Source organism: Lactuca serriola, chromosome 2 (assembly GCF_051521515.1).
Source record: "Lactuca serriola cultivar US96UC23 chromosome 2, Lser_US96UC23_V15, whole genome shotgun sequence".
Classification (NCBI taxonomy): Eukaryota; Viridiplantae; Streptophyta; class Magnoliopsida; order Asterales; family Asteraceae; genus Lactuca; species Lactuca serriola.
Window position 1 is genome coordinate 145,540,757 of NC_136409.1, and position 24,402 is coordinate 145,565,158.

At 37.2% G+C, this 24,402-nt stretch overlaps 1 protein-coding gene across 6 annotated transcripts; it reads right to left on the minus strand.

Moving 5' to 3' along the window:
• Nucleotides 1–2,280: 2,280 nt before the first annotated feature.
• LOC145086940 (wall-associated receptor kinase-like 2) lies at nt 2,281–9,536 on the minus strand. 6 transcript variants are annotated; one of them, XM_079024807.1, is made up of 5 exons: nt 9,407–9,536; nt 8,534–9,250; nt 8,304–8,474; nt 2,685–3,862; nt 2,281–2,570 (listed from the first exon to the last, which is right to left on the minus strand). In XM_079024807.1, exons 2-4 carry the CDS (start codon nt 9,057–9,059, stop codon nt 2,694–2,696), a joined length of 1,866 nt encoding a protein of 621 aa, XP_078880933.1. In that variant the 5' UTR covers nt 9,060–9,250; nt 9,407–9,536; the 3' UTR covers nt 2,281–2,570; nt 2,685–2,693. The 6 variants fall into 6 exon arrangements, with proteins under 6 accessions (XP_078880933.1, XP_078880934.1, XP_078880932.1 ...); XM_079024808.1 differs by having other exon boundaries at nt 9,403–9,521; XM_079024806.1 differs by lacking the exon at nt 9,407–9,536 and having other exon boundaries at nt 8,304–8,447; nt 8,588–9,360.
• Between the last annotated feature and the right edge of the window lie 14,866 nt (nt 9,537–24,402).

A 24,402-nucleotide genomic window follows, 5' to 3' on the forward strand; every position in this document is an offset into this window, starting at 1 on the left:
ATGTTTGTAATTATTTATTTGGCTCGCCTTGTTCGGCCTATGATTGTGGTTTTGGGCCTTAGTAGGCCCAATAGGCTTGGGCCATTAGTGGGCTTGGTCAGTTGGACTGTTTTTAGACCTAGTGCTTAGGGTTTAGCACCGGATAATTATTCAAGTATGGTATGGTTGTTTGGTTTAGTTCGTGGATCCAGTTCGCAGCAGCTGCACTATCAGGTCGTGACATGGTCGCGTTCTTCGAGGGGGATCTTTTGAGTGTCATGACGTGACACTCTATCAGTCACGATATGACACCTCATCATATGTAAACCCGTAATTTCTGACTTGGACCCTATTTAAAGGAAGTGAAGGGCTAGGATTTCCTTCATCCTCAACCTCCATCACCTCCAAACGACCCTTTGTCTAAACCCTACCTCTCTTGCATCTTTTGAACTCATTCTTTCAAGTTTTAATAGTGTTTTAAAGAAGGAGGATAAGTTTTGGTGCCTAGTTCCTCCAAGTAATCTTGCATCATCCTTGTGTGCATCTTCTGGACTCTTTGTAAGTCCGCAAGTTTCCATCTTTTGTTGTTTTTCTCTTTAGATCTAGGTTTCATGTCATTATTTGGTCCCTTTGATGTATTTGGTTTGGTTTGAAGATATACATTTTGCAACTTTATGGTTTCTCGAAGTCCTTTGAGCATCATATGTTATAGATCTAGGAATTTATGGTGGTTTGAAGACTTTGCTTAGATCTTAGGTCATTTGGCATCTTTTGTCCAAGATTTGGGAAAGGACATGCATGGGATGCATGTCCATTAAGCTTGCATTTTTAAGGATAATTAGGGTCCCTAAAGCCCTTCTGGAAGTTTTGGATTGAATACTTTATAAATTAAGTGCTTAATGGGTGATTCTATGCATTAAAGTTGCCATTAAGGACCTTGGACTCGAGATCTTGTCTTAGAGTGATGTCTCAATGGACAAAGTTGAAAACTCTATCCATTTAGACCTTGGTTTGAATCAGATCTGAGCTTTTGAGCTCATGGAATAAATTGAAAATGGCTTAATTCATTAAGCTGGTATAACCAGTTTTCACGACGTGATACCGTTACTGTCACGACATGAGGACTGGGTTTTCTCCGATTATTTTAGATTTTTGGGACAGTCTAAACATTTATAAACCCCATGTTTAAACTGATGGGGTGTGTTAATTTATAGTTGTTTATATATTCTTTGTATAGTATAGGGACCCTTTTGTAACATTATATATATATATATATATATATATATATATATATATATATATATATATATATATACACACACACATGTACACCGCCCTAATCAAGGAGGCTACTTTCCAGTGGTGGTGGTGGTTGTTATTCTTTGTCCGCAAGGATGGGGGCAACTTGATCTAATTTGGTGGTGGTGGATATATGTACGAGGGTTAGCATTTGATCATGACGGACAGTATTCAGGTTGTCGTAGGTGAAGCCGGATTCTGCTTTGGGAGGGAAAAAAGATGAAAGCACTAAATGATAAGGCCTAGTTTGAGATGACAAATCTCCCACAAGAAGTCACTAAGACGAAGAAGTTGAGCAATTTTCTGATTTTTTTTTTCATACCTTCAAAACCTAAATTACATTGAATTAAATAAGCACTGCAACCACTGGCTAAGAAATATTTTTTTTTCATACCTCCAAAACGTAAATTACGTTGAATTAAATAAGCACTTCAACTAGCTAAGATGAAACCTACACTCTAATCATATAAATATGCTGCTAAAATAATGTCACTACTCCTTGAAAAAGGAGATTAATTCAACTAAGGAATTGCTATGTTAATCCAACTTCTTGCAAATTACTTGGGCTTATATTAATCCAGCAACCGTGCTGGTAACCTTTTATCGCTCTTGGGCCGACCTTCAGCTATGGTTACCGTATCAGTTATCGGGGGGTTGGGGTCTATATAGTTCTGATTTTTAATAACATAAACATACACAATTAAGGATAAAAATGTGAAAATATTTATTTAAGGGTCATGTCACAACAAGACCTACCAAAATGACGTGTTTTTTCAACAAAAATCATTTAAGAACCAAATAAAAATGGCAACCGCATGTAAAGTTTTTGAAGTTTACTCTTTTGTATTCAAAACAATATTGTTGCCTAAATTGAAAAAAATATATATTGTTGCAAAAAAAAAAAATCAACCGGATATATAATGAAAATGCTTCGTCTAACTAACATATTTGTTATTATTCATTTGATATTCGATATATTTCACTGAATGGTATAATAGCAAATGACACAACAACAAAGTTAAAGAGTTTAACTAATTAAAATATCATGCGTATAACCTGAAAATTGCTAAGTCAAATCTTTAAATGAAGAACATATTTTTAATGAGTAATATATCTTTATGATAAAGAAAACTAACAAGAGTTGTAGCAAGAATAAAATGATTGGCCGAATGCCCCTCATTCAACAATTATAGATTTGATGTGGTAGATTCATATATGACATTCATAATGGTATATGTGCCTCACCAATGTCTACACCTGGGAATCATCGAACCTATCATTGAAATAGAGTACTGGCACATGAAAAAAGAAAACATTTAGAATAATATACAATAATGCAATTCTTAGAATACATCCAAATTTAATTAACCATGTGAAATTGTAAATTGATTACAAAGTTTACTAACCTTCTGTCATCATTGACTGGCATTGTTGTCATCGAAGCTCATGAATGTTGATGATGATTCGCCATACGTTTGCATCGCTAATTCTTCCTTGTACACTAGTTGTCCCATGTTAGTTTGAACCATAGAGGGAACATGCAACGTTCTTATGGTTTCTAATTTCATTGCTACTTCTTTCATGGTTGGCCTATTTTTCCCGTTGTTATTTAAGCATCGCATTGCAAGATTAGCTACTAACAAGAGCTCATCCCTAGTACCCTCTTTAATCATTGTTGCATCAAAAATAGACATAACACGCTTTTCTTCCATAGCTGACTTAAAGTACATAGCCAAATTTCTATCTTCACCAAATCTAGTTAATGAAATCGGTTTCTCACCCGTTAAGAGTTCAACCAAAACAACTCCAAAACTATAGACATCACTCTTTTCAGTAAATTGGCTAGATTGAAAGTACTCGGGATCTAGGTAGCCAAAAGTACCTTTGACTAATGTAGTCAAATGAGTTTGATCCATTGACACAATCCTAGAAGTTCCAAAGTCAGAGACTTTGGCCCTATATTTATCATCCAAAAGTATATTGGTGGATTTAATGTCCCTATGGTATATTGGTATGGAAGTTGCCGAATGCAAGTAAGCAACTGCTGATGCAACCTCTGTAGCGATTTGTAATCTCGTGTTCAAAGACATTGAGTATTCATCTGACTCATAGTGAATATGTTTGTACAATGTTCCATTTGAAATGAACTCCGAAACTAGCAGAGGAACCTCCGTCTCTAAGCAACATCCTATTAGCTTGACCACATTCCTATGATTGACTTTGGAAAGAATTACAACCTCATTGATGAATTGCTCTAATTGGCTTTCATCAATTAGTTTTGCTCTCTTGACCGCTACAATCCTTCCGTCCACTAACATCCCTTTATACACTGTACCTTGGCCTCCTCGACCAAGAATTCTGTTTTCATTGAAGCAGTCAGTGGCTTTCTCCATCTCTTGTGACGTGAAAAGTATAGTTTTATCAACTAAAGATGGGTCAGCTTCTTGTTGTTGTTTTAAAAGTAAACCACCATTGCGTTTAAAAAATCTCCTTCTCTGCCTCCTAGCTTTTGTTTTCTGGAAAATATTGTATGAGAAACTGATGATTTCTAGAAGAAAAATTACACCAATGCTTATGCTAACACCTGAATGAAGGCCAACACAAAATTGGATATTAATGATTTTTTTACCTCAAAAGGAATTTGGGATTGAACTACATGTCTCTCTTGGTCTGATGAGAAGTCTACCATATGAAAGCATTGATTGTGATCGTCAAAGGTTTAATTTTCTTGTAACTTGATTTAAATTTAGGCTACTTACACTCATAAACATATCTACAGAACACTATCCTTCTTTTAATTCTTTGTTTCATTTTTTCATATAGAAAACCCTATTAATATGCTTTCGTGGATAGGTTTTTAGTTATCAAAACTACAGTTTAAAATTAGTTGGTCTCACATTCATTACAATCACGATACATCAACTAAGAGCATCCACAATGGTGAGTTCAATGAGACAGTTGAATGAGGTGACAAGTCTAGTTGTCATTCAATGGATGAAACTCTACTGTCATAGTGACATGCCACCTTGGCATTCAATGAGTTTGCAGTTCAATGACCATTGAACTTTTCAATGGGAAAATGAAAAGTGTTTTAATATCAAATAGTAATACATACTATAAATTAGCTTTTGTAACTTTCTATTGAACTTTAAAGAGTTGAATGCATTGTAGGAAAAATTGATTGAGTTGTATGGAATGTAGAAAAATGATGTGGCAATCCATTGAACTCTATGAAGATCAATGCATTGCGGATTCTAAGCACATAACAGAACTTAAAGAAGAGGTCCCTAAAATAACTTACATTAAATGAAATCTAAAGTATACTCCCATAAAAGTGAATGTTTTTGTCTCTTCTTTTGAACAAAATTGCTAATGGACCTAACCTTTCTTCTAGAGTTTTGGAGATTAATTCGATTTTATGCCTATATGCAATAAGGAAGTGAAGTGTTGGTCATCTTTTCCTTGGTGTGATTTAGCCCATGATTTATTGCATCTTCTTTGTAGATAGTGGAATTTTCAATACCTATTATCCTTTCTTTTCAATATTAGACTGACTGGTTTGCTTCTTTGCGATTGTTTTTGGTTTGTAATTAAGGAGTTTTTGGAGGCCGTTTACCATATAATCACAGGGTGTATCTTACTATAGTTAACTAGCCTAAAATTTTGAATTATATACACTTTTATCTATATTTTTAATGTATAATTTCTGAAATAAACTATGAGTCAATATTGTAGAGTATAATTTTTCATGCATCACGCCCAAATTAAATTTTCCTAAATTAAATAACAGGTTATGAGAATAGCCTTCAATCGTAATATTTGAAGAGCTCAGATATGTTCTCGCATTCTTAACCTTTTTATTGTTCTCATTTGATCCTACTCCAATATATATATATATATATATATATATATATATATATATATATATATATATATAATAGGTTAACATGTAATGACCATATTACCCTTTAGACTATTAAAAATTTACAATCTCATCCCATGACTTTTAGAAATTTACAATTTCATCTCATGACTTTTGTAAATTATATTAGCCTTAGATCATAATATTTGAAGAGCTCAGATCTGTTCTCGTATTCTTAACCTTTTTGGCGTTCTCATTTGATCATATATATATATATATATATATATATATATATATATATATATATATATATATATATATATATATATATTGAATAGAATTGAATTGAATAATAGGTTAACATGTAATGACCATATTACCCTTTAAACTATTAAAAATTTACAATCTCATCCCATGACTTTCAGAAATTTACAATTTCATCTCATGACTTTTAAACTCATTTGATCCTACTCCTTTCTCTTTCTTTCTCTCTCTCTCTCTCTCTCTCTCTATATATATATATATATATATATATATATATATATATATATATATATATATATAGGAGTAGGATCAAATGAGAACACCAAAAAGGTTGAGAACGCGAGAATAGATCTGAGCTCTTCAAATATTACGATCTAAGGCTAATATAATTTATAAAAGTCATGAGATGAAATTGTAAATATCTAAAAGTCATGGGATGAGATTGTAAATTTTTAATAGTCTAAAGGGTAATATGGTCATTACATGTTAACCTATTTTTGTCAAGTTGTTAGAATCTCTCTGCCCCTCTTTCTTTATCTCTCACTCATGTATCCTTCTTCCTCTCACTCTCTAAATACAAATTTCAATCCTTTAAACCCTAATCGAGCCGTTACCACCATACACAACATCGGAGCTAAAAAAGTTACGTCCGAAGGAGATCTATGGGTACGATTGGCCGAAGAAAGTTGGAGATGAAGCAAAGGAAACAAGAATGCAATTGAACATTAGCCTCCCGTCGATGACCGATCGTGAAGAAGGAGGAGGCAGCGATGGGTGGGTCGTCATTCTTGGTGGATGCAACAATACGATCAGGGGTTGAAGATGGGGCACGTTTGGTGCTTGGTTGGATCAAAGAGAAGAAGAAAAGAGAATGGAAGTAGCGGGATGTGGGGTCTGCTATTGGTTTCCGGTGACAAAGCCCTGATATTGGGTTGTTTGGTGATCGAGAAGGGCAGTAATGATTCATAAATAGGTAAGGGTTCCTTTTTTTGTTCTTGTTTGATTTAGCAGAACTCGATAGGCTCAAGTGGGTGTTTGTTTGATTCCCTTTTTTTCTTCTTTTTTGACTGAAAATTGTGGAGTTTGAGGTGGGTTTTTGGGTTTGCTTTTTAACATAAATTAATGAGCTTAATCAATAGATTTTGGTGGTGTTTTGTTGCTTGAAATAAATAAGAAGAAGATGAAGAACGACGGTGTTTGGCTTGCTTGTTCGACGGAAAAGAGAATGATAGAGATGTTTGTGGTGGTGACAGTCCAAGGATGGTGGTGACAGTCCTTATCCCATCCATTGTTTATCCAGTGATCCAATGGCAAGATTTATGAATATGACAGCGACAGTAAAGGGAGTGACGGGAAGGAAGCCTTCAATCCACCTTGGGCTACGATGAACTCAACAATACTGATTCACTCTTGATGTCGTTGTAGTCGATCAATAAGTGTATTGTACTTGTTAATGATATAATGTGTATTTATTTATGAATAACACATGTATTTATTTATGAATAATAGTTTCGTTATGTGTGAATGATTGTATTTATATATTAATAGTAGTGTATTCATATGAATGAGTGTATTTATTTAGATGTATTAGATGTATTCATTATATGATAGAATGTGTATTAAATTATAAATCGTGGTGTATTCACTTGTGAATTGCAATGTATTCATGTGTAAATGATTGTATTTATTTATGAATAGTAGTGTATTCATGTGAATGAATGTATTTATTTAGGATTAGATGTATTCATTTTATGAAAAAATGATAATTTTTACACTATTTTTATTTTCAATTGATAAAAAAAGACATTGAATTATTTGTAATTTGATGTGTTTTCAATTATGACTGGAAGTGTATTAATTTGGAATTGGATTTCTATTCATTTTTTTAAAAAATAAAAACGTGAAATAGTAGAAAATAATAATTTTTGTAAGATTTTTTTTTAGGTTTAAAATAAATTTGAGTAAAAATATTTTTTATATTCCATTAATAAGAAAAATAAAAAATTGAATATTTTATTGTTTTTGGTGACTGATCCTAAATTTAAGGGTATTTGATTGAATTTTATTATATTTTAAGTACAGTTACTAATATACCCTTATATATTGATTGATATAGAACCTTTTAGGTGTTGTTATTTCATCATCTCTATCTCTCTCTCTCTCTCTCTCTCTCTCTCTATATATATATATATATATATATATATATATATATATATATATATATATATATATATATATATATATATATATATAACAAAACAACTATCAATGAGCCGATGTTTTAATTAAACTTGATTGGTTTATAGAATAATATTAATATGAATTTAATCAGCTGGTTAAGAATGTTAAAATATAGATGCATATGAAATATAAGCATAATCGATACTAATAAATGAAATCTCTTTGCCACATGTCACATTCTCATGCATTTTGACACTTGAAATTTTGTGGTTAATTCTTAGAAAATTAATTTCAACTTGTAATTTTCAATTTTCTTAATTAACTATTCTAATTTTTAGGATATAAAAAGCAATTAATGAGTCAGTAATTTATTTCCTTATTTTTTCAAATTTTAATATGTTACTTCGATATATATAATTTAAAATTGGACATATTTCTTTTAAAGTTCATTGTCATTTTAACCAAAATGATCTAAACAGAAAAAATAGTTGTTTTATTAGTAGAAATTGATTTATTTGATTATTATCATTTTGTTTGTATATATTTTGAAATTTTACTTTAAAAAAATATTAAATGTTTATACTTTAATATTTAAGGTTTTTTTTAAAATAAATACGTAATATTTATATGTTCATATATATAATTTTTTTTAATCACCAATATAATACACCGTATAATACATGAGTCATATATTAGCTAGTTAAAGAATAGTCATTACCTAAAATGGCGTTCTTGGATAATCCGTTGTGTCCTTTTCTTGAACAAGTGAAGTTCCAACTGCTAAGAACGCCGTCATCATCATATGTATCACCATAGTTACACACACGTCCATCACTCCTGCAGCTTGAACATTCTTCGATGTCTAATAGCACGTCATCATATAAATAAACTGTAATCTTATAAAACGAACACACAAAATTAATAAAAACCAAATACGAAATTACATACTCTTGCATCCATCTAATAAGTAAGGGCTTGCATTATATGGTAAAGAGTAGTTACATTTCCACGACTCGACTGAAGTCCCATCTCCTAAATCAAATTTGAGTCTATGCCACTTAGAACAACAACTTAGTTTATGGAAGTCACGATCTGATATAGTCCACAATAGTGATATTCGGAAATCCGAGTAGCCCGAATACCGACCAAAAATACGAGATGAACGATCTGCCAAGTACGCATACCCACAATTTCCATCTCCACCAAGCCTTTCCAAACCCGCGAGATCAACTTTGTACGACTTAAGATAATGAGGAATTGTTGTTTCGCACGACCGGCATATGTCATCAAGAGTGTCGTTTTGAGTACATATCGTTGAACAACCAGTGATAACACCTCCATGGTCCAAGATGACTGCATTTCCACAACCCCGAACAACAAATCTGTTGTGTAATCTGGAAAACAGAAAGGGGCTCCTACCAAGGTCGATACTGTAATCAGAGATCAACGAGACATTAACAGCCACCATTTGCATATCCACGTTTATCTCAAGTACCTCCAGGTTGTTGAGTGCAGAGAGATATGGCGTCGATGAGTTGCAATCAACAGCGTACCATTCACTGACAGAACAATTTACTCCGATCCCAAAAGGGTAAGGAATCTGCACTTCCCCGCAGAAACGTGCGCAACCTGCCTTGGAGTATATCGAACCTGCTGTTGATGTTGCTGTGAATGAAAGGAAGACGATGATCAGTAAGCTGTAAGCTTGAAATAACTTCATTTTTGTTAAGAACAGCGATGAATATGAAAACGCTTAACAGAGTATTTATGAATATATATATATATATATAATGGTGGGTATGATTGGAGGAACCTACGTACTGGAAAATACGCCGGACTGAGGCTCTGTAGTCAACCACACTCTAAGTATGGTATTTAAAAATCAAAACTAGCGAGGTGAAATTTTGTGAAATGTTTCATTCATTGACACTGGTTTGACAGTTGCCCTTCACGTTTAAGTTTTAAGTTTGGCTCCTTTTACAGTATCTCTTTCTATTTAACCATATTCTAATTATTGTATTTTTTTAAATAACCAATGATTATAGAGTACTTTTATATTTTTTTGTACATAAAATTAACTTATGATTACATAATAATTACCTTTTTTTTTATCTAAAATTAAATAGTTAATTATAAAAGCCGGCTAAAAACACACCCCATATATATATATATATATATATATATATATATATATATATATATATATATATATATATATATATATATATATATATATATATATATATATATATATAGAATTTGTATTTTTTTTAATAAAGCAAATTATGAATAGCCTATTATAGTTTATTATAATTAAATGTTTTCTTTATCTATACCCTTTCTTTCATATCGATGAATATTCTCTAATGATTAATTTTCAATAATTAAGTATGATTGCATATTTTTACTAATTATTATTGCATAATTAAGTTACTATTACAAGTTATGGTTAATAGTTTTTTTAATATATAAATAATTAACATTTATAAATCTATTTACTATATATAATTAACATATTAAAATATTATTTGTTTTATTTTTATAAATAATTTATTAATACTATTTTTATAAAAGTTACAAAAATACTTTCATTTAATTAAAAAACATTAAAATACGAAACAGAATAAATATTTCTATTATTTTATGAAATACCTAAAAAAAAACACGTCCGTTACACACAAGTTCAAACTATATTGAACAGAAGTTATGTATATTATTTTCAATTTTAATATTTTATATTTTTAAATCTAAATAATTTACCAAGTTGTGCATCTAAGTTATGTATGTGTGTCGGCTATCAATTTTCAATCGAACCTGTTTGATCAGCCGATTTTTAAAAAAGAAGAAATAATTATGCTATCTGATAAATAATAATAAAAATAAATTAATTGTACACAATTTTAGTTTAATTTATATTTTCGTTTGTTAGTGTTGAAAATTTTTGAGCTTCAATAATTATTTTTTGAACTACAATAATGATTGATTTATCGCCTTGTATACATTACATCTCTAGTCTAGATTCAAAATAATTCAAAAATTATTTTGTACAGGCAATTTAAATAAATAAATTAAATAATAAATACAACTGTTTGTATTTTTTATAACTATTTACATAATAAATAAATATTTACACAAGTAATAAAGATATATGTAAGTTCAATGGAATAGATCAAACTTGGTGCGAACGTAACATTTGTGATGAAACAGTATTTTTGATACAACAAAAGAATGGACAAAAGGACGGGGCTAACTCAACGTGAGCGCATACTAGTATATGAAGTACTAAACATCTGTTGGTTTTCTTGTTAACAATTCATATTAGTTTTTATTTTTGGTAGTAGTATATGTTATTGTAAATTTGTATCAATTAATTTGTATACCCATAATAGTAGAACAATAAATAATTAGGAGAAAAAGTATGTACCGTACCATATGATATATCCACCTCGACCTAATATCACACCATACATTTAATATCCATTTGTGGAGTAATAGATGCTTTGATATATTGACCAAAACCCACACCAATAATCTAACAATCCTGACGTGGATCAAGTAGAAACCATTAACGAAGGATACCAAAGTTCAAAATAATCATTAAATTTTTTTTGGAAAAAACTCCGGTTGTTGCCTTTAATTTGGTTATGTTAAACCTCACGACCCGTTATTTGAAACCATACTCATATTATGAGACCGTGAGACCAAATTTAAAAATAATTTTAAAATACAAAATAAACGGAAAAATCCAAAAATTCTTTTTTTTAATATTATTTTCAGAACTTGAATTAACTAAAACAAAATTAAAAAAATAAAAAAAAATCCTGTTTTTTTTTAATACGTGAAATATATTCTAATAGAATATTACTAGAATATGTAAAAAATGTTTATTTTTTAATTTTTTTTTATTTTTTTGGTATCTTTTTTATTTATTTTTTTTTTGGAAAATATATATTTCGAATATAATATTGAAAAAAAAAATTCGAAAAATTTCAATTATTTTGAATTTTAAAAATGTTTTTACTTTATCTACTAAATGAGTGTCAACGATTGCGTCTCACTGTCTCACCAAATTATGCCGTCTCACATGAACCTAACTATCGCGAAAATATTTGAGAACAATTTTGGGCCACACAATTTTTAAAATAAAATTATAGAATAATATTCATATAAATCGAAAAATAATTACAAACAATTAAAAAATCCACTAACTAACACAATTCTCCACCCATCACCACTACCTACCACCCATCACCACCACCCGCCACCACCACCCGCCACCACCACCCATCACTAGCCACCTCTACCACCCATCACTACCCACCACCACTACCTACCACCCATCCACCCACCCACCACAACCATCACTAACCACCACCACTACCTCCCGTAACCACCACCCACCACCACCAAGCACCACCCTCCACACACCACCCATCACTACCCACCACCACCACCACCACCACCTATTACCCGCCACCACCATCACCACCCAACCACCACCACCCTACCTCAATCACCACCCACAACCACTACCTACCACCCATCACCACCTCCCGTCATCACCACCCACCACCAACACCCATCACTACCCATCAACACTCATCACTACCCACCACCTACCACCCACCTACCACAACCACCACCTGCCACAACCATCACCACCCAACCACCACTACCCACCTCCACCACCCATCACCACCACCCACCATGTAACATCCCGAAATATCAAGAGTAAAGTTGAAGGGTTAAAAGAGTAAATTGGCAAGGGCAACTCGGCGAGTCCACGAGTGGACTCGGCGAGTAGGGTTGCGACTTGGTCGCGTGTTAAGTGGACTACTCGGCGAGTCGAAGGCTGGACTCGGCGAGTAGGCGCTGAGTGGAGAAAACCCTAAACCCGGAGGATGAGCCCTATTTAAAGAACATTATACCCTCTCCCCAGCCTCTTTACCCCCTGTAGAAGTCCAGAAAGCCCTGAGGCGCGATTTTGAGGGATTAGAGTGCATTTGGAGCTTGGAGAAGTGATTGTTGAAGAAATCTTGAAGGAGAAGAGACTTGGGTCAAAGGGCTTTGCAAGGATTCGGATTAATCTTCTCTTGGAGCTTCCTTTTGAGGTATTATTTCATTGTTTGAGCTGCTATTATCTAGATTCATCATTTTGGAGGTGTTAGAGATCATATCTTTTGATGTATTGGAGTTTAGAGGTTAGATCTGAGGTTGCTACCTCAAATCTAGAATGGAAAAGGGTTAGAATGCATAAAAGTCCCTGCTTTTGAGTGATTGGTGGAGCTATCTTGTCCCAAGCCCAAACCCTAGAGTGAAAATGCCTAGATCTCCTTGGATTCACGTAAAGTTTGCCACTTTACGTGATGGATGGCCTTAGGAAGGGTAGATCTATGGTTTGGATCATCTGCATGGCTTGGAAAGCCTCGGTATGGGTTCAGACCCGGTGGTACTCGGCGAGTCACATGGGTAGACTCGGCGAGTTGCTTGATGATAGGCTGGAACTCGGCGAGTTGGAAGAACAACTCGGCGAGTTGGATGAAGATGGCCTGGCACTCGGCGAGTTGGAAAAACAACTCCGCGAGTAGGTTGAAGATAGCCTTAGACTCGACGAGTCTGTTCTTGGACTCGACGAGTCTTGTCGAAGAGTCCCAATCTTTTCTGGTTGAGCCGAAAATCGGTGAGTCAAGGGATGACTCGGTGAGTTGTGTGCGAGTGGACTCAGAGTTGTTGGACTCGGCGAGTCTCGAGGTGACTCGGCGAGTTGGGTCGCGGATTGAAGGAAATGTTGGGCATGGGGACTCGGCGAGTCATCGGGTTGACTCGGCGAGTAGAGTCAGTCAGGGGTTGACTTTGACCAAGGGTTGACCAGTTGTCTTCCAGGGGTATTTTGGTAATTATTGGTAATTATTGAGTTCAGTGTTGTTCAGTGGAGGAGTTCGTGTCGGAGTTTGGAGCAGCGGGATCTTATCTTTTCAGCCGGCAATTTCGAGGTGAGTTATCCTCACTATATCAATAGGGTCTAAGGCACCAAGGCCGACCCTTTATCGGATTGAGATCCGGGTATTTGTTGTTATGATATTGCTTTGATATGTTGCATCCTGGTAGCTAGGATGGTATATGTTAGAGACCTGGTTGAGGTCGGTATCCTGAGATGTAGGTTGATGTTATGCTAGTGACCGGTTAGGTCGGTATCCTGGTTAGGATGATGATATGTTATGTGATCTGTTTGATCGGTTTGTTGACTGTGAATTGTTATATGATTGCATGTTTATGTGTACATGGTTGTTTTGGACTGGAGTTGGGTTGAGGCAGGTCCTGCTTTGTGCTGTAGGCCAAGATACCCAGGGCGGACCGGTTGTCCCGAAGGCCCAGCGAGCGGTCCGGATAGGATGTAGGCCCCAAGAGGGCGGACCAGACGTGCCGAGGCTCGGAAAGTGGACCAGGCCGACTGAAGGCCCGGTGCGGGCGGACCAGTCATACTATAGACTCAGAGAGTGGACCAGGTGGATTGAAGGTTCGGTGCGGGCGGACCAATCACACTGCAGACTCGATGTATATGGCTAGACTCGGAGGGTGGACCAGGTGGACTGTTGGCCGGTGCGGCGGACCAATCACATAGTAGACCCGAAGTGCATGGCTGTTCTGTGATCGAATATGATATGGCATGTTATGCGTGTATGGTATATGTGGTTGGTATTTTGGGGATATCTCACTAAGCTTTCGGGCTTACAGTTGTGGTTTTATGTTTTTCAGGTTCTTCAGGAGACCGTGGCAAGGCGAAGGCGTGATCGTACCACTCCTCATGTTTATGTTGTGATGTGATTCTGGGAATACTTTAATTTAAATGTATTGAAAACCTTTTTGTAATAATTTAATGAAAACAGGTTGTTTTTGAAAATTTTAAATTGGTTGGAATTTTTCGGTTGTTACAAGTTGGTATCAGAGCCTTGGTTTGAGTGAATTGGAGGAACACTCGTGTGACTCCAGTCTCAAATCGAGGAGAGTTTTCAAAAGAGAATTTAAAATGGTTTTCAAAATGAGTAAAGGAGGACGCGGAGGTACGATCAGCCGGAGCCAGTAAGTAACCCCAAAATACCATACATGATATTTGTTTTTGAGCTTTGATAGAACAGCATGCTAGTGCTAGGCTAGGGATCTTCAGGATTTCATGATAATGCTGCCTGATTCGTGATGCCTGTTAGCCTAGGGTTTCCTTGTGAGAGATTTCCAGTGTTCCTCTAGTAGTGAGGGTTGAGCGCTTGTTTTGTATGTTTTCACTAGGGTGTTATGGTAGTACTTCATACAAATATGGGTAGGTGTGGAAGGTAGTATGGGCCCGTACTACTGAAAGCACAGGACCCATACGTTTATCAGGGAAACCATGACCTCTAGGGTTGGGTTGAGAGTTGGTTCCTGGGTTAGTGGGAAGTGTCTGAGATTTTGTGGTGTTTTTCAGTATGTAGATTTCGAGGCATGCTGGGAGTGGATCCGGGTCAGGATCGGGAGCAGGAAAGGGAGTTCCGGACGGGTCAGTACCGCCCGAGGTTATTGGTCAGATGAGCACGTGCGAGTTGGATGCAAGGATTTGTGAGATCCTGCATGATGAGGTTGTTGCAATGTTCCGGGCTGAGTTGCCGAAACTGTTTGGGTCGATCAAGACCGCCATGGTTGAGTATTTTGATGAGCGCTATGCAGCTCTCATAGAGACGGCTACCGCGGCGGCTACAGCGGCTGTAGTAGTGGCAGGGGGAGGAGCTGGTCGGGGTTTTCAGTATCGGGACTTCGATAATACGAAGCCTCCTACCTTTGATGGAGTTCAGGACCTGATTGTTGCTATGAGATGGTTATCGTACGTGGAGGGGTGTTTCTTCACGTGTTCATGCTCTGCTGATCAGAGGGTGAGGTGTGCTTTGAACCTGTTGAGACTCGGGGCGAAGGATTGGTGGAGATTGACCACGGGGTCATATTCGGATGCGCAGAGGGCTGGGGTTTCATGGGATCAGTTCAGAGAGATGTTCAGCACTTGTTATGTTCCGCGGGTTGAGAGAGAGAGAGAGAGAGAGATTGGATCAGGAGTTCCTTGAGCTGAAGCAGGGTTCAAAGTCGGTGACTGAGATCACCAGGATGTTCACTGAGAGGGCGATGTTCTGCCCTGAGTTCGCTTCGGAGCAGGCTCAAATGTCTCGATATCTGAGCATGCTCAAGAGAGACATCAGACAGTTTGTGTCTACGCAGAGGTGCGAGACTTTGTTGGAGTTGCAGAGGCCGCCAGACGGCGTGAGTTAGAGATTGAGTTGCAGTTGCGTGAGCTGAGGCAGGCTCCGGTGCAGTCGCAGCCAGCACCGAAACGGTCCAAGACCGTTGATTCTAGGGTGGGAGATCAGAGCAGCCACACTTGTGGGAAGTGTGGGAGGGGTCACACTGGAGTTTGTAGGTCCGGTGGTGCATGCCGCAAGTGTGGGAAGGAGGGGCACTATGCGAGGGATTGTCGGCAGTCAGCGCCGGTTCGGGATTTGAGGATTTGTTATCATTGTCATCAGGTTGGACACTTGAGGGTCAACTGTCCACAGCTCGCTGCAGGACCGGTGCAAGTTCCAGCACCGTCCACTTTGAGGATCACGGGTGGAGGTCAGGGTGGAGCGGAGCCCCCAAGGGCTCAGGGTCGTGCCTTTCAGCTTGCAGCAGAGGAGGTCAGAGCAGTGCCGGATGCAGCTGCGGGTATGTTTCTTTCTTGATGTCTTGTTATCTTGTGTGTATTGTGGATTATTGTTTATCTGCTAGTTCATTGTGTGGTTTTCGGTGTGGTATTCGTTGTTCTTTGAGAGTTATGGTATGGTTATGGGTTATTGTTTGGGAATTTCGTTGGTTATCATTCAAGAGGGTTATTAGTGGAAATATTGCGTCTGGTTTGAAGGATGGGTAGCATCTACTTTCTGAGGAGTGGTTAGCTGAAGATCGAATTTCTGTCGAGATCGAATTGGTCAGTGTTGATATGAGCGTTGTGAAGGTTGCTCGTGCTAGTGGGAATCAGTTCGCGTGCAAGTGTTGGTCTTGTGCAGGGTTATTTTGGGAGGTCCTTGATAGCGACCGGTGGTTGTTAGTTAGTGCCCTAAGTGGGGGAGAATTGGAAAATTCTCCGGAAGATCGATGAGCATGTGAGGTTGTTTAGCTATTTGGGATTCAGCAGTGTTCTGTCAGCCAAGAGCGTAGGCTGGTATGAGTAAGTGGCAGGCGTGCGGGGCGAGATGCAGACCAAGGGTATTTGATCGTGGAGGGCCTGGGATCAGGCTGGTATCGAGTTTTTATGATGGAGATAGAGTTCGGAACCCCTAGAGGGCTAGAACAGTATGTATGGGAGGATTTCCCAGAGAGATAACTCAGAATGAGGAATGCTGGTTGAGCGGTCCGGATAGACTGAAGGCCGGTCGGCGTACCAGTCAGGCCGAAGGCTCGGAGAACGGTCCAGCCAGACTGAAGGCACTGGAGGGCGGTCCAGATTGGCTGAAGGTTTTGAGAGTGGTCCAGATTGGCTGAAGGCTTGGTGAGGCGGTCCAGTCATGCTGAAGACTCTGCAGGTATTGTTAGATCAGTTCGAGGATATGGATTGTGTATGTGCGGTGTGATAGCATTAGAAGGTCTAGCCCCGGGTATTGATCTTGATTAGTGGAGATAGTGCATGGACTCGAGAGTCCTTGCGAGCAGATTCAGAGCATGTGTTGCATGGATAACGGTTATGCTATAAAGGAGCGGTGTAACGTTGGGCGAGCACCGTGGCACTTGTCATAGTGACAAGGCGGCTAAGTGGATTTCCTTGGTAAGGGAAAGAGAGAGGAATGTAACTCCGAGAGGGAGTGTAAATTCACGAAAGTGAAAGCAGCAGCGCAGGTTTATGATTGGAGTGGTCCAATTGCGGTCATCGAGCAGCATGTTTGCGGCAGTGGTATGGGATCACATCCGGTTTGGGATGTCTGCTGAGGTCGCGGAAGGAATTCCGCAGGTATAGAGCCAAGAGGCTCGGAAAGGATGCAGGGAGGGAGTCTTGGGCTCTCAGTGTGATTCTGATCATTGTGTATGTAGTAGTGGTTCATCCTGGGGGATGTTTGGAGATGTCGTCAGTGTGACGGGTTTTCCCAACCCGAGAGTGCTAGGGCCAGTTCAGCATGTGCATGCGATTGCAAGAGAAGAACTCATGGGAGTTGCTCTGAGGCTGAAGAATGTGTCATTCTGTCAGCAGGGTGTGGATAAAGTTGGACTCAGATCAAGAACCCGGTGGTTTAGGGTTATATCTAGCTCGTAAGAGTCAAGTGATTCTGGTGATCAGGATCGATAAAAGTACCATGGAGTGGTACTCGGTTGATAAGTGTGGAGCCTGATTAGGTGTGGTTATAAGAGGGTAAAGCCGGTGGCCGGCTTGAGACGGTGGTCAGGACACCGTCAGAAAGGAGAAAGTGAGTTTCGGGTTTTGATGGTTGCGTCTTGAGGAACCTGGTTGGGTTAATGCCAGGTGGTGCGTTGTGGGAATATTTCTGGAGTTGAGTTGCCGCAGGCTTCGAGGACGAAGCCTAATTTAAGTGGGGGAGAATTGTAACATCCCGGAATATCAAGAGTAAAGTTGAAGGGTTAAAAGAGTAAATTGGCAAGGGCAACTCGGCGAGTCCACGAGTGGACTCAGCGAGTAGGGTTGCGACTTGGTCGCGTGTTAAGTGGACTACTCGGCGAGTCGGAGGCTGGACTCGGCGTGTAGGCGCTGAGTGGAGAAAACCCTAAACCCGGAGGATGAGCCCTATTTAAAGAACATTATACCCTCTCCACAGCCTCTTTACCCCCTGTAGAAGTCCAGAAAGCCCTGAGGCGCGATTTTGAGGGATTAGAGTGCATTTGGAGCTTGGAGAAGTGATTGTTGAAGAAATCTTGAAGGAGAAGAGACTTGGGTCAAAGGGCTTTGCAAGGATTCGGATTAATCTTCTCTTGGAGCTTCCTTTTGAGGTATTATTTCATTGTTTGAGCTGCTATTATCTAGATTCATCATTTTGGAGGTGTTAGAGATCATATCTTTTGATGTATTGGAGTTTAGAGGTTAGATCTGAGGTTGCTACCTCAGATCTGGAATGGAAAAGGGTTAGAATGCATAAAAGTCCCTGCTTTTGAGTGATTGGTGGAGCTATCTTGTCCCAAGCCCAAACCCTAGAGTGAAAATGCCTAGATCTCCTTGGATTCACGTAAAGTTTGCCACTTTACTTGATGGATGGCCTTAGGAAGGGTAGATCTATGGTTTGGATCATCTGCATGGCTTGGAAAGCCTCGGTATGGATTCAGACCCGGTGGTACTCGGCGAGTCACATGGGTAGACTCGGCGAGTTGCTTGATGATAGGCTGGAACTCGGCGAGTTGGAAGAACAACTCGGCGAGTTGGATCAAGATGGCCTGGAACTCGGCGAGTTGGAAGAACAACTCGGCGAGTAGGTTGAAGATAGCCTTAGACTCGACGAGTCTGTTCTTGGACTTGACGAGTCTTGTCGAAAAGTCCCAATCTTTTCTAGTTGAGCCGAAAATCTGTGAGTCAAGGGATGACTCGGTGAGTTGTGTGCGAGTGGACTCAGAGTTGTTGGACTCGGCGAGTCTCGGGGTGAATCGGCGAGTTGGGTCGCGGATTGAAGGAAATGTTGGGCATGGGGACTCGGCGAGTCATCGGGTTGACTCGGCGAGTAGAGTCAGTCAGGGGTTGACTTTGACTTTGACTTTGACCAAGGGTTGACCAGTTGTCTTCCAGGGGTATTTTGGTAATTATTGGTAATTATTGAGTTCAGTGTTGTTCAGTGGAGGAGTTCGTGTCGGAGTTTGGAGCAGCGGGATCTTATCTTTTCAGCTGGCAGTTTCGAGGTGAGTTATCCTCACTATATCAACAGGGTCTAAGGCACCAAGGCCGACCCTTTATCGGATTGAGATCCGGGTATTTGTTGTTATGATATTGCTTTGATATGTTGCATCCTAGTAGCTAGGATGGTATATGTTAGAGACCTGGTTGAGGTCGGTATCCTGAGATGTAGGTTGATGCTATGCTAGTGACCAGTTAGGTCGGTATCCTGGTTAGGATGATGATATGTTATGTGATCTGTTTGATCGGTTTGTTGACTGTGAATTGTAATATGATTGCATGTTTATGTGCACATGGTTGTTTGGACTGGAGTTGGGTTGAGGCGGGTCCTGCTTTGTGTTGTAGGCCAAGATACCCAGGGCGGACCGGTTGTCCTGAAGGCCCAGCGAGCGGTTCGGATAGGATGTAGGCCCCAAGAGGGCGGACCAGACATGCCGAGGCTCGGAGAGTGGACCAGGCCGACTGAAGGCCCATTGCGGGCGGACCAGTCATACTGTAGACTTAGAGAGTGGACCAGGTGGATTGAAGGCTCGGTGCGGGCGGACCAATCACACTACAGACTCGATGTATATGGCTAGACTCGGAGGGTGGACCAGGTGGACTGTTGGCCGGTATGGCGGACCAATCACAAAGTAGACCCGAAGTGCATGGCTGTTTTGTGATCGAATATGATATGGCATGTTATGCGTGTATGGTATATGTGGTTGGTATTTTGGGGATATCTCACTAAGCTTTCGGGCTTAGAGTTGTGGTTTTATCTTTTTCAGGTTCTTTAGGAGACCGTGGCAAGGCGAAGGCGTGATCGTACCACTCATGTTTATGTTGTGATGTGATTTTGGGAATACTTTAATTTAAATGTATTGAAAACCTTTTTGTAATAATTTAATGAAAACGGGTTGTTTTTGAAAAGTTTTAATTGGTTGGAATTTTTCGGTCGTTACACACCACCACCACCACCTATCACTATCCACCACTACCAACCATCATCCATCACTACCCACCACCACTTACCCACCACATCCACCACCCACCACCCACCACCACCATCACCACCCACCACCATTACCACCAAACCACCACTACCCACCACCACCACCCACCTTCACCACCCATCACCACCACCCGCTACTACCACCCACAACCACTACCTACCACCCATCACCACCATCCACCACCACCATCACCCACCACCACCACCCATCACTACCCACCACCCACCCGTCACCACCACCACCACCCATCCACCATAACCACCACTTACTACTCATCTCCACCACTGATCACGACACCCATCTCCACCACCCGCCACCATCACCTCCACCTACCACCCACCAAAACCACCGACCACCACTCACCTTCGCCACACATCACAACCACACGCCACCACCACCCCACCAAAACCACCATACACCATCACTACCCTAACCACCAACCCTCACCCACCCACCACTACCTATCACCTTTACTCGTCTCTACCACCCATCACCACCACTCGCCCTCGCCAACTGCCCCCCCACTATAATCACTACCCTACATGTCACTGCCATAACCCTTCACCACCACCACCACCTACCACCTACCACCTACCACCACCAAACATCACTACACACCATATAAATTATTTCTTTCTCAATTCAATAGTTGTACTCATGTACTTAATCACATGTGATTATATGTATCAAATCACATATGATTTGTATTGATAATATTCGCTTTTGCATTTTTGATTCAATATTTTTTGTTATGTATTTAATCGTATGTGATTATATATATTTAATCACATATTCTTAATGTGGAAAAAGAAAAACTATTGAATTAAAAACGCGAAAATGAATCTTGTGTACATAAATCATATGTGACTAAATATACAAGAGCAACTATTGAACGAGAATGCGAAAATGTATATTGTCCATATAAATCATATCTTATTAGATATATATAATCACATGTGATTATATGCGTTTAATCACATATGATATATGTGGACAATATTTATCTTTGTGTTCTAGATTCAATAGTTGTTCTCGTGTATATAATCATATGTGATTATATGTATCTAATCACATATGATTTATATATACATGATTATTTTTTGTCCATATAAATCATATGAGATTAGATATATAAAATCACACATGATTATATTTATTCACAAATTATCACAGTTGACAAAGAACAATTACTGAATCGAGAATGTGACAATGAATCTTATCCATATAAATCATATATGAGTGGATACATATAATCACATGTGATTATATGTATTTAATAAGATATCATTTATGTAGACAATATTTATTTTTGTGGTTTCGATTGAATAATTGCTTTTTTGTATTTAAACACATGTGATTATATATAATCACATATGATTTGAGGTGGACAAGATTCATTTTTTCCTTCTCGATTCAGTAGTTGTGCTCATGTACTTAATCACATACGATCATACATATAATCACATGTGATAAAATATATGAGAATAACTATTGAATCTACAAAGCAAAAATGAATTGTGTCTATATAAATCATATCTGATTAGATTCATATAATCACACCTGATAAGATGTATTTAATCACATATGATTAATTTGGATAAAGATTTGTTTTCGTGTTTTTTGTTCAATATTTGTTATTGTGTATATAATCACATGTGATTGTATGTATCTAATCACATATGATTTATATAGACAAGATTCTTTCTGTCAATATAAATCATATGTGATTAGATACACAAAATCACATGTAATTAGATTTATTTCATCACATATGATTAAAGTTGACAAAGAACAATTATTAAATCGAGAATGTGATAATGAATCTTGATACAATATGTATTTAATCACATATGATTTATGTATAAAAGATTTGTTTTCGCATTCTTGATTCAATAGTTGTTATCATATATAATTACATGTGATTAAATGTATATAATCACATAAATTTTATGGACAAAATTTGTTTTCGAGTTTTCGACTCAATAGTTTTTCTCATGTATTTAATCATTTGTGATTATACGTATCTAATCACATATGATTTATATGGACAAAAACAAATTGATTTTGTCCGTATAAATCATATGTGATTAGTTACATTTAATAACATATGATTAAATATAAGAGAACTGTTGTAACGAGAACACGAAAATGAATATCGTCAAAAAAAATCATATATGATTATATAAATATAATCATATATGATTATATGTATTTAATCACATATGATTAATGTGGACAAAGTACAACTATTGAGTTGAGAACACAAAAATGAATCTTGGTCACATAAATCTTACGTGATTAGGTACATATAATCACACGTGATTATATTTATTTAATCATATTGGAGTTGTATTGACAATATTCATTTTTACTTTTCGATTCAATAGTTGGTCTCGTGTATTTAATCATACACACACACACACACACACATATATATATATATATATATATATAATTACATATGATTTATGTGGAAAAGATTTATGTTCACGTTCTTGGTTCAAAATTTGTTCTCGTGTACTTAAGCATATATGATTATATGTATATAATCACATATGATTTTTGTGAACAATATGTGTTTTCAAGTTTTTGATACAATATTTATGTATTTAATCACATTTGATTACATCTATTTAATCACATTTGATTAAAGTGGACAAAGAACAACTATTGAATTATGAATGCGAAATTGAATCTTGTGGATATAAATTATATTTGATTAAATACATATAATAAAATGTGATTAAATACATTTAATAACATGTGATTAAATATAGTAGAACAAGTATTGAGTCGAGAACACGAAAACGAATATTGCTAATATAAATCATATGTGATTATATATATATATATATATATATATATATATATATATATATATATATATATATATATATATGTGTGTGTGTGTGTGTGTGTGTGTATGTAGAATCATATGTGATTAAATAAATTAGAACTATTGGATCGAGAAAGCAAAAATGATTTTTGGCGACATAAATTGTATGTGATTAGATGCCTATAATCACATGTGATCATATGTATTTAATCATGTATGATTTATTTATACTAGATTATATTTCGTATTCTCGATTCAATAACTATTTCACAATAAATATTTCTCTTATATTTAATCAGTTGTGATTATATGTATTTAATGGCTTATAATTTATCTAGACAAGATTTTTTTTATGTTGTCGATTCAGTAATTTTTTGTGTGTATTTAATCACATTTAATTATATATATTTAATAAATATGATTATGTGGAAAAAATCATTTTCTTGTATTTCAATTCAATAACTATTTTTATTATTTAATAAATATTAAGGAAATGTTAAAGCAATTAATCATGTTCGGTATGGTTAAATAAATAATAACATAAATAAGCTCATATTAAATGAACATTTTTCCAAATCCTTTCCTCGTTTACAAAAGTATGAAGATTTAGTATAATTAAATATTTAGTATCGTCAAATAAATAAATAGTTATTGCGTTTTGAAAGTTAAACAGCAATTATTCAAATATGTAGGGTTTTATTTGGATATTATCTTTGTCTTTTTCAAACACGTATTAAACCCATTACTATTAGCCCAAAATTTCTCTATTATTTTTCCAGCCCAAATAAAATTTAACCTAATTATTAAATTTGAAAAGTCAAAATAGAGAATTGTCTCACCTCCTCAGCATTACCACAACAACGACGATATCTTCTCTTCCGGCGACATCTTCTATGTTGCCTCCCTCCGGTTTCGACACCTCCGGCTCCACCATTTCACTACTGCACAAAAATGAATCTCCACTACCTGTCTCTCAGTTTCCACCTTCACTACATCTGTCTATCACTTTGACGACAGGTATAATGAGATAGATTGAATACGTCGTTTTTCATTTAATCATCAGTGGTCTAGAGGAGTTGAGCTTGATCTTAGCAAAGAGAAGAAGCGGAAG

Excerpts from the sequence above, each read along its gene's own strand:
- LOC145086940 (XM_079024802.1), bottom strand. The coding sequence starts at position 9,305 with ATGAAGTTATTTCAAGCTTACAGCTTACTGATCATCGTCTTCCTTTCA. Across the intron at positions 8,475-8,533 it reads CTTATTAGATGGATGCAAGA|TTTATTTATATGATGACGTG; the intron begins GTATGTAATTTC and ends ATAAGATTACAG. Across the intron at positions 3,863-8,303 it reads ATCCAAGAACGCCATTTTAG|GTGTTAGCATAAGCATTGGT; the intron begins GTAATGACTATT and ends GCCTTCATTCAG.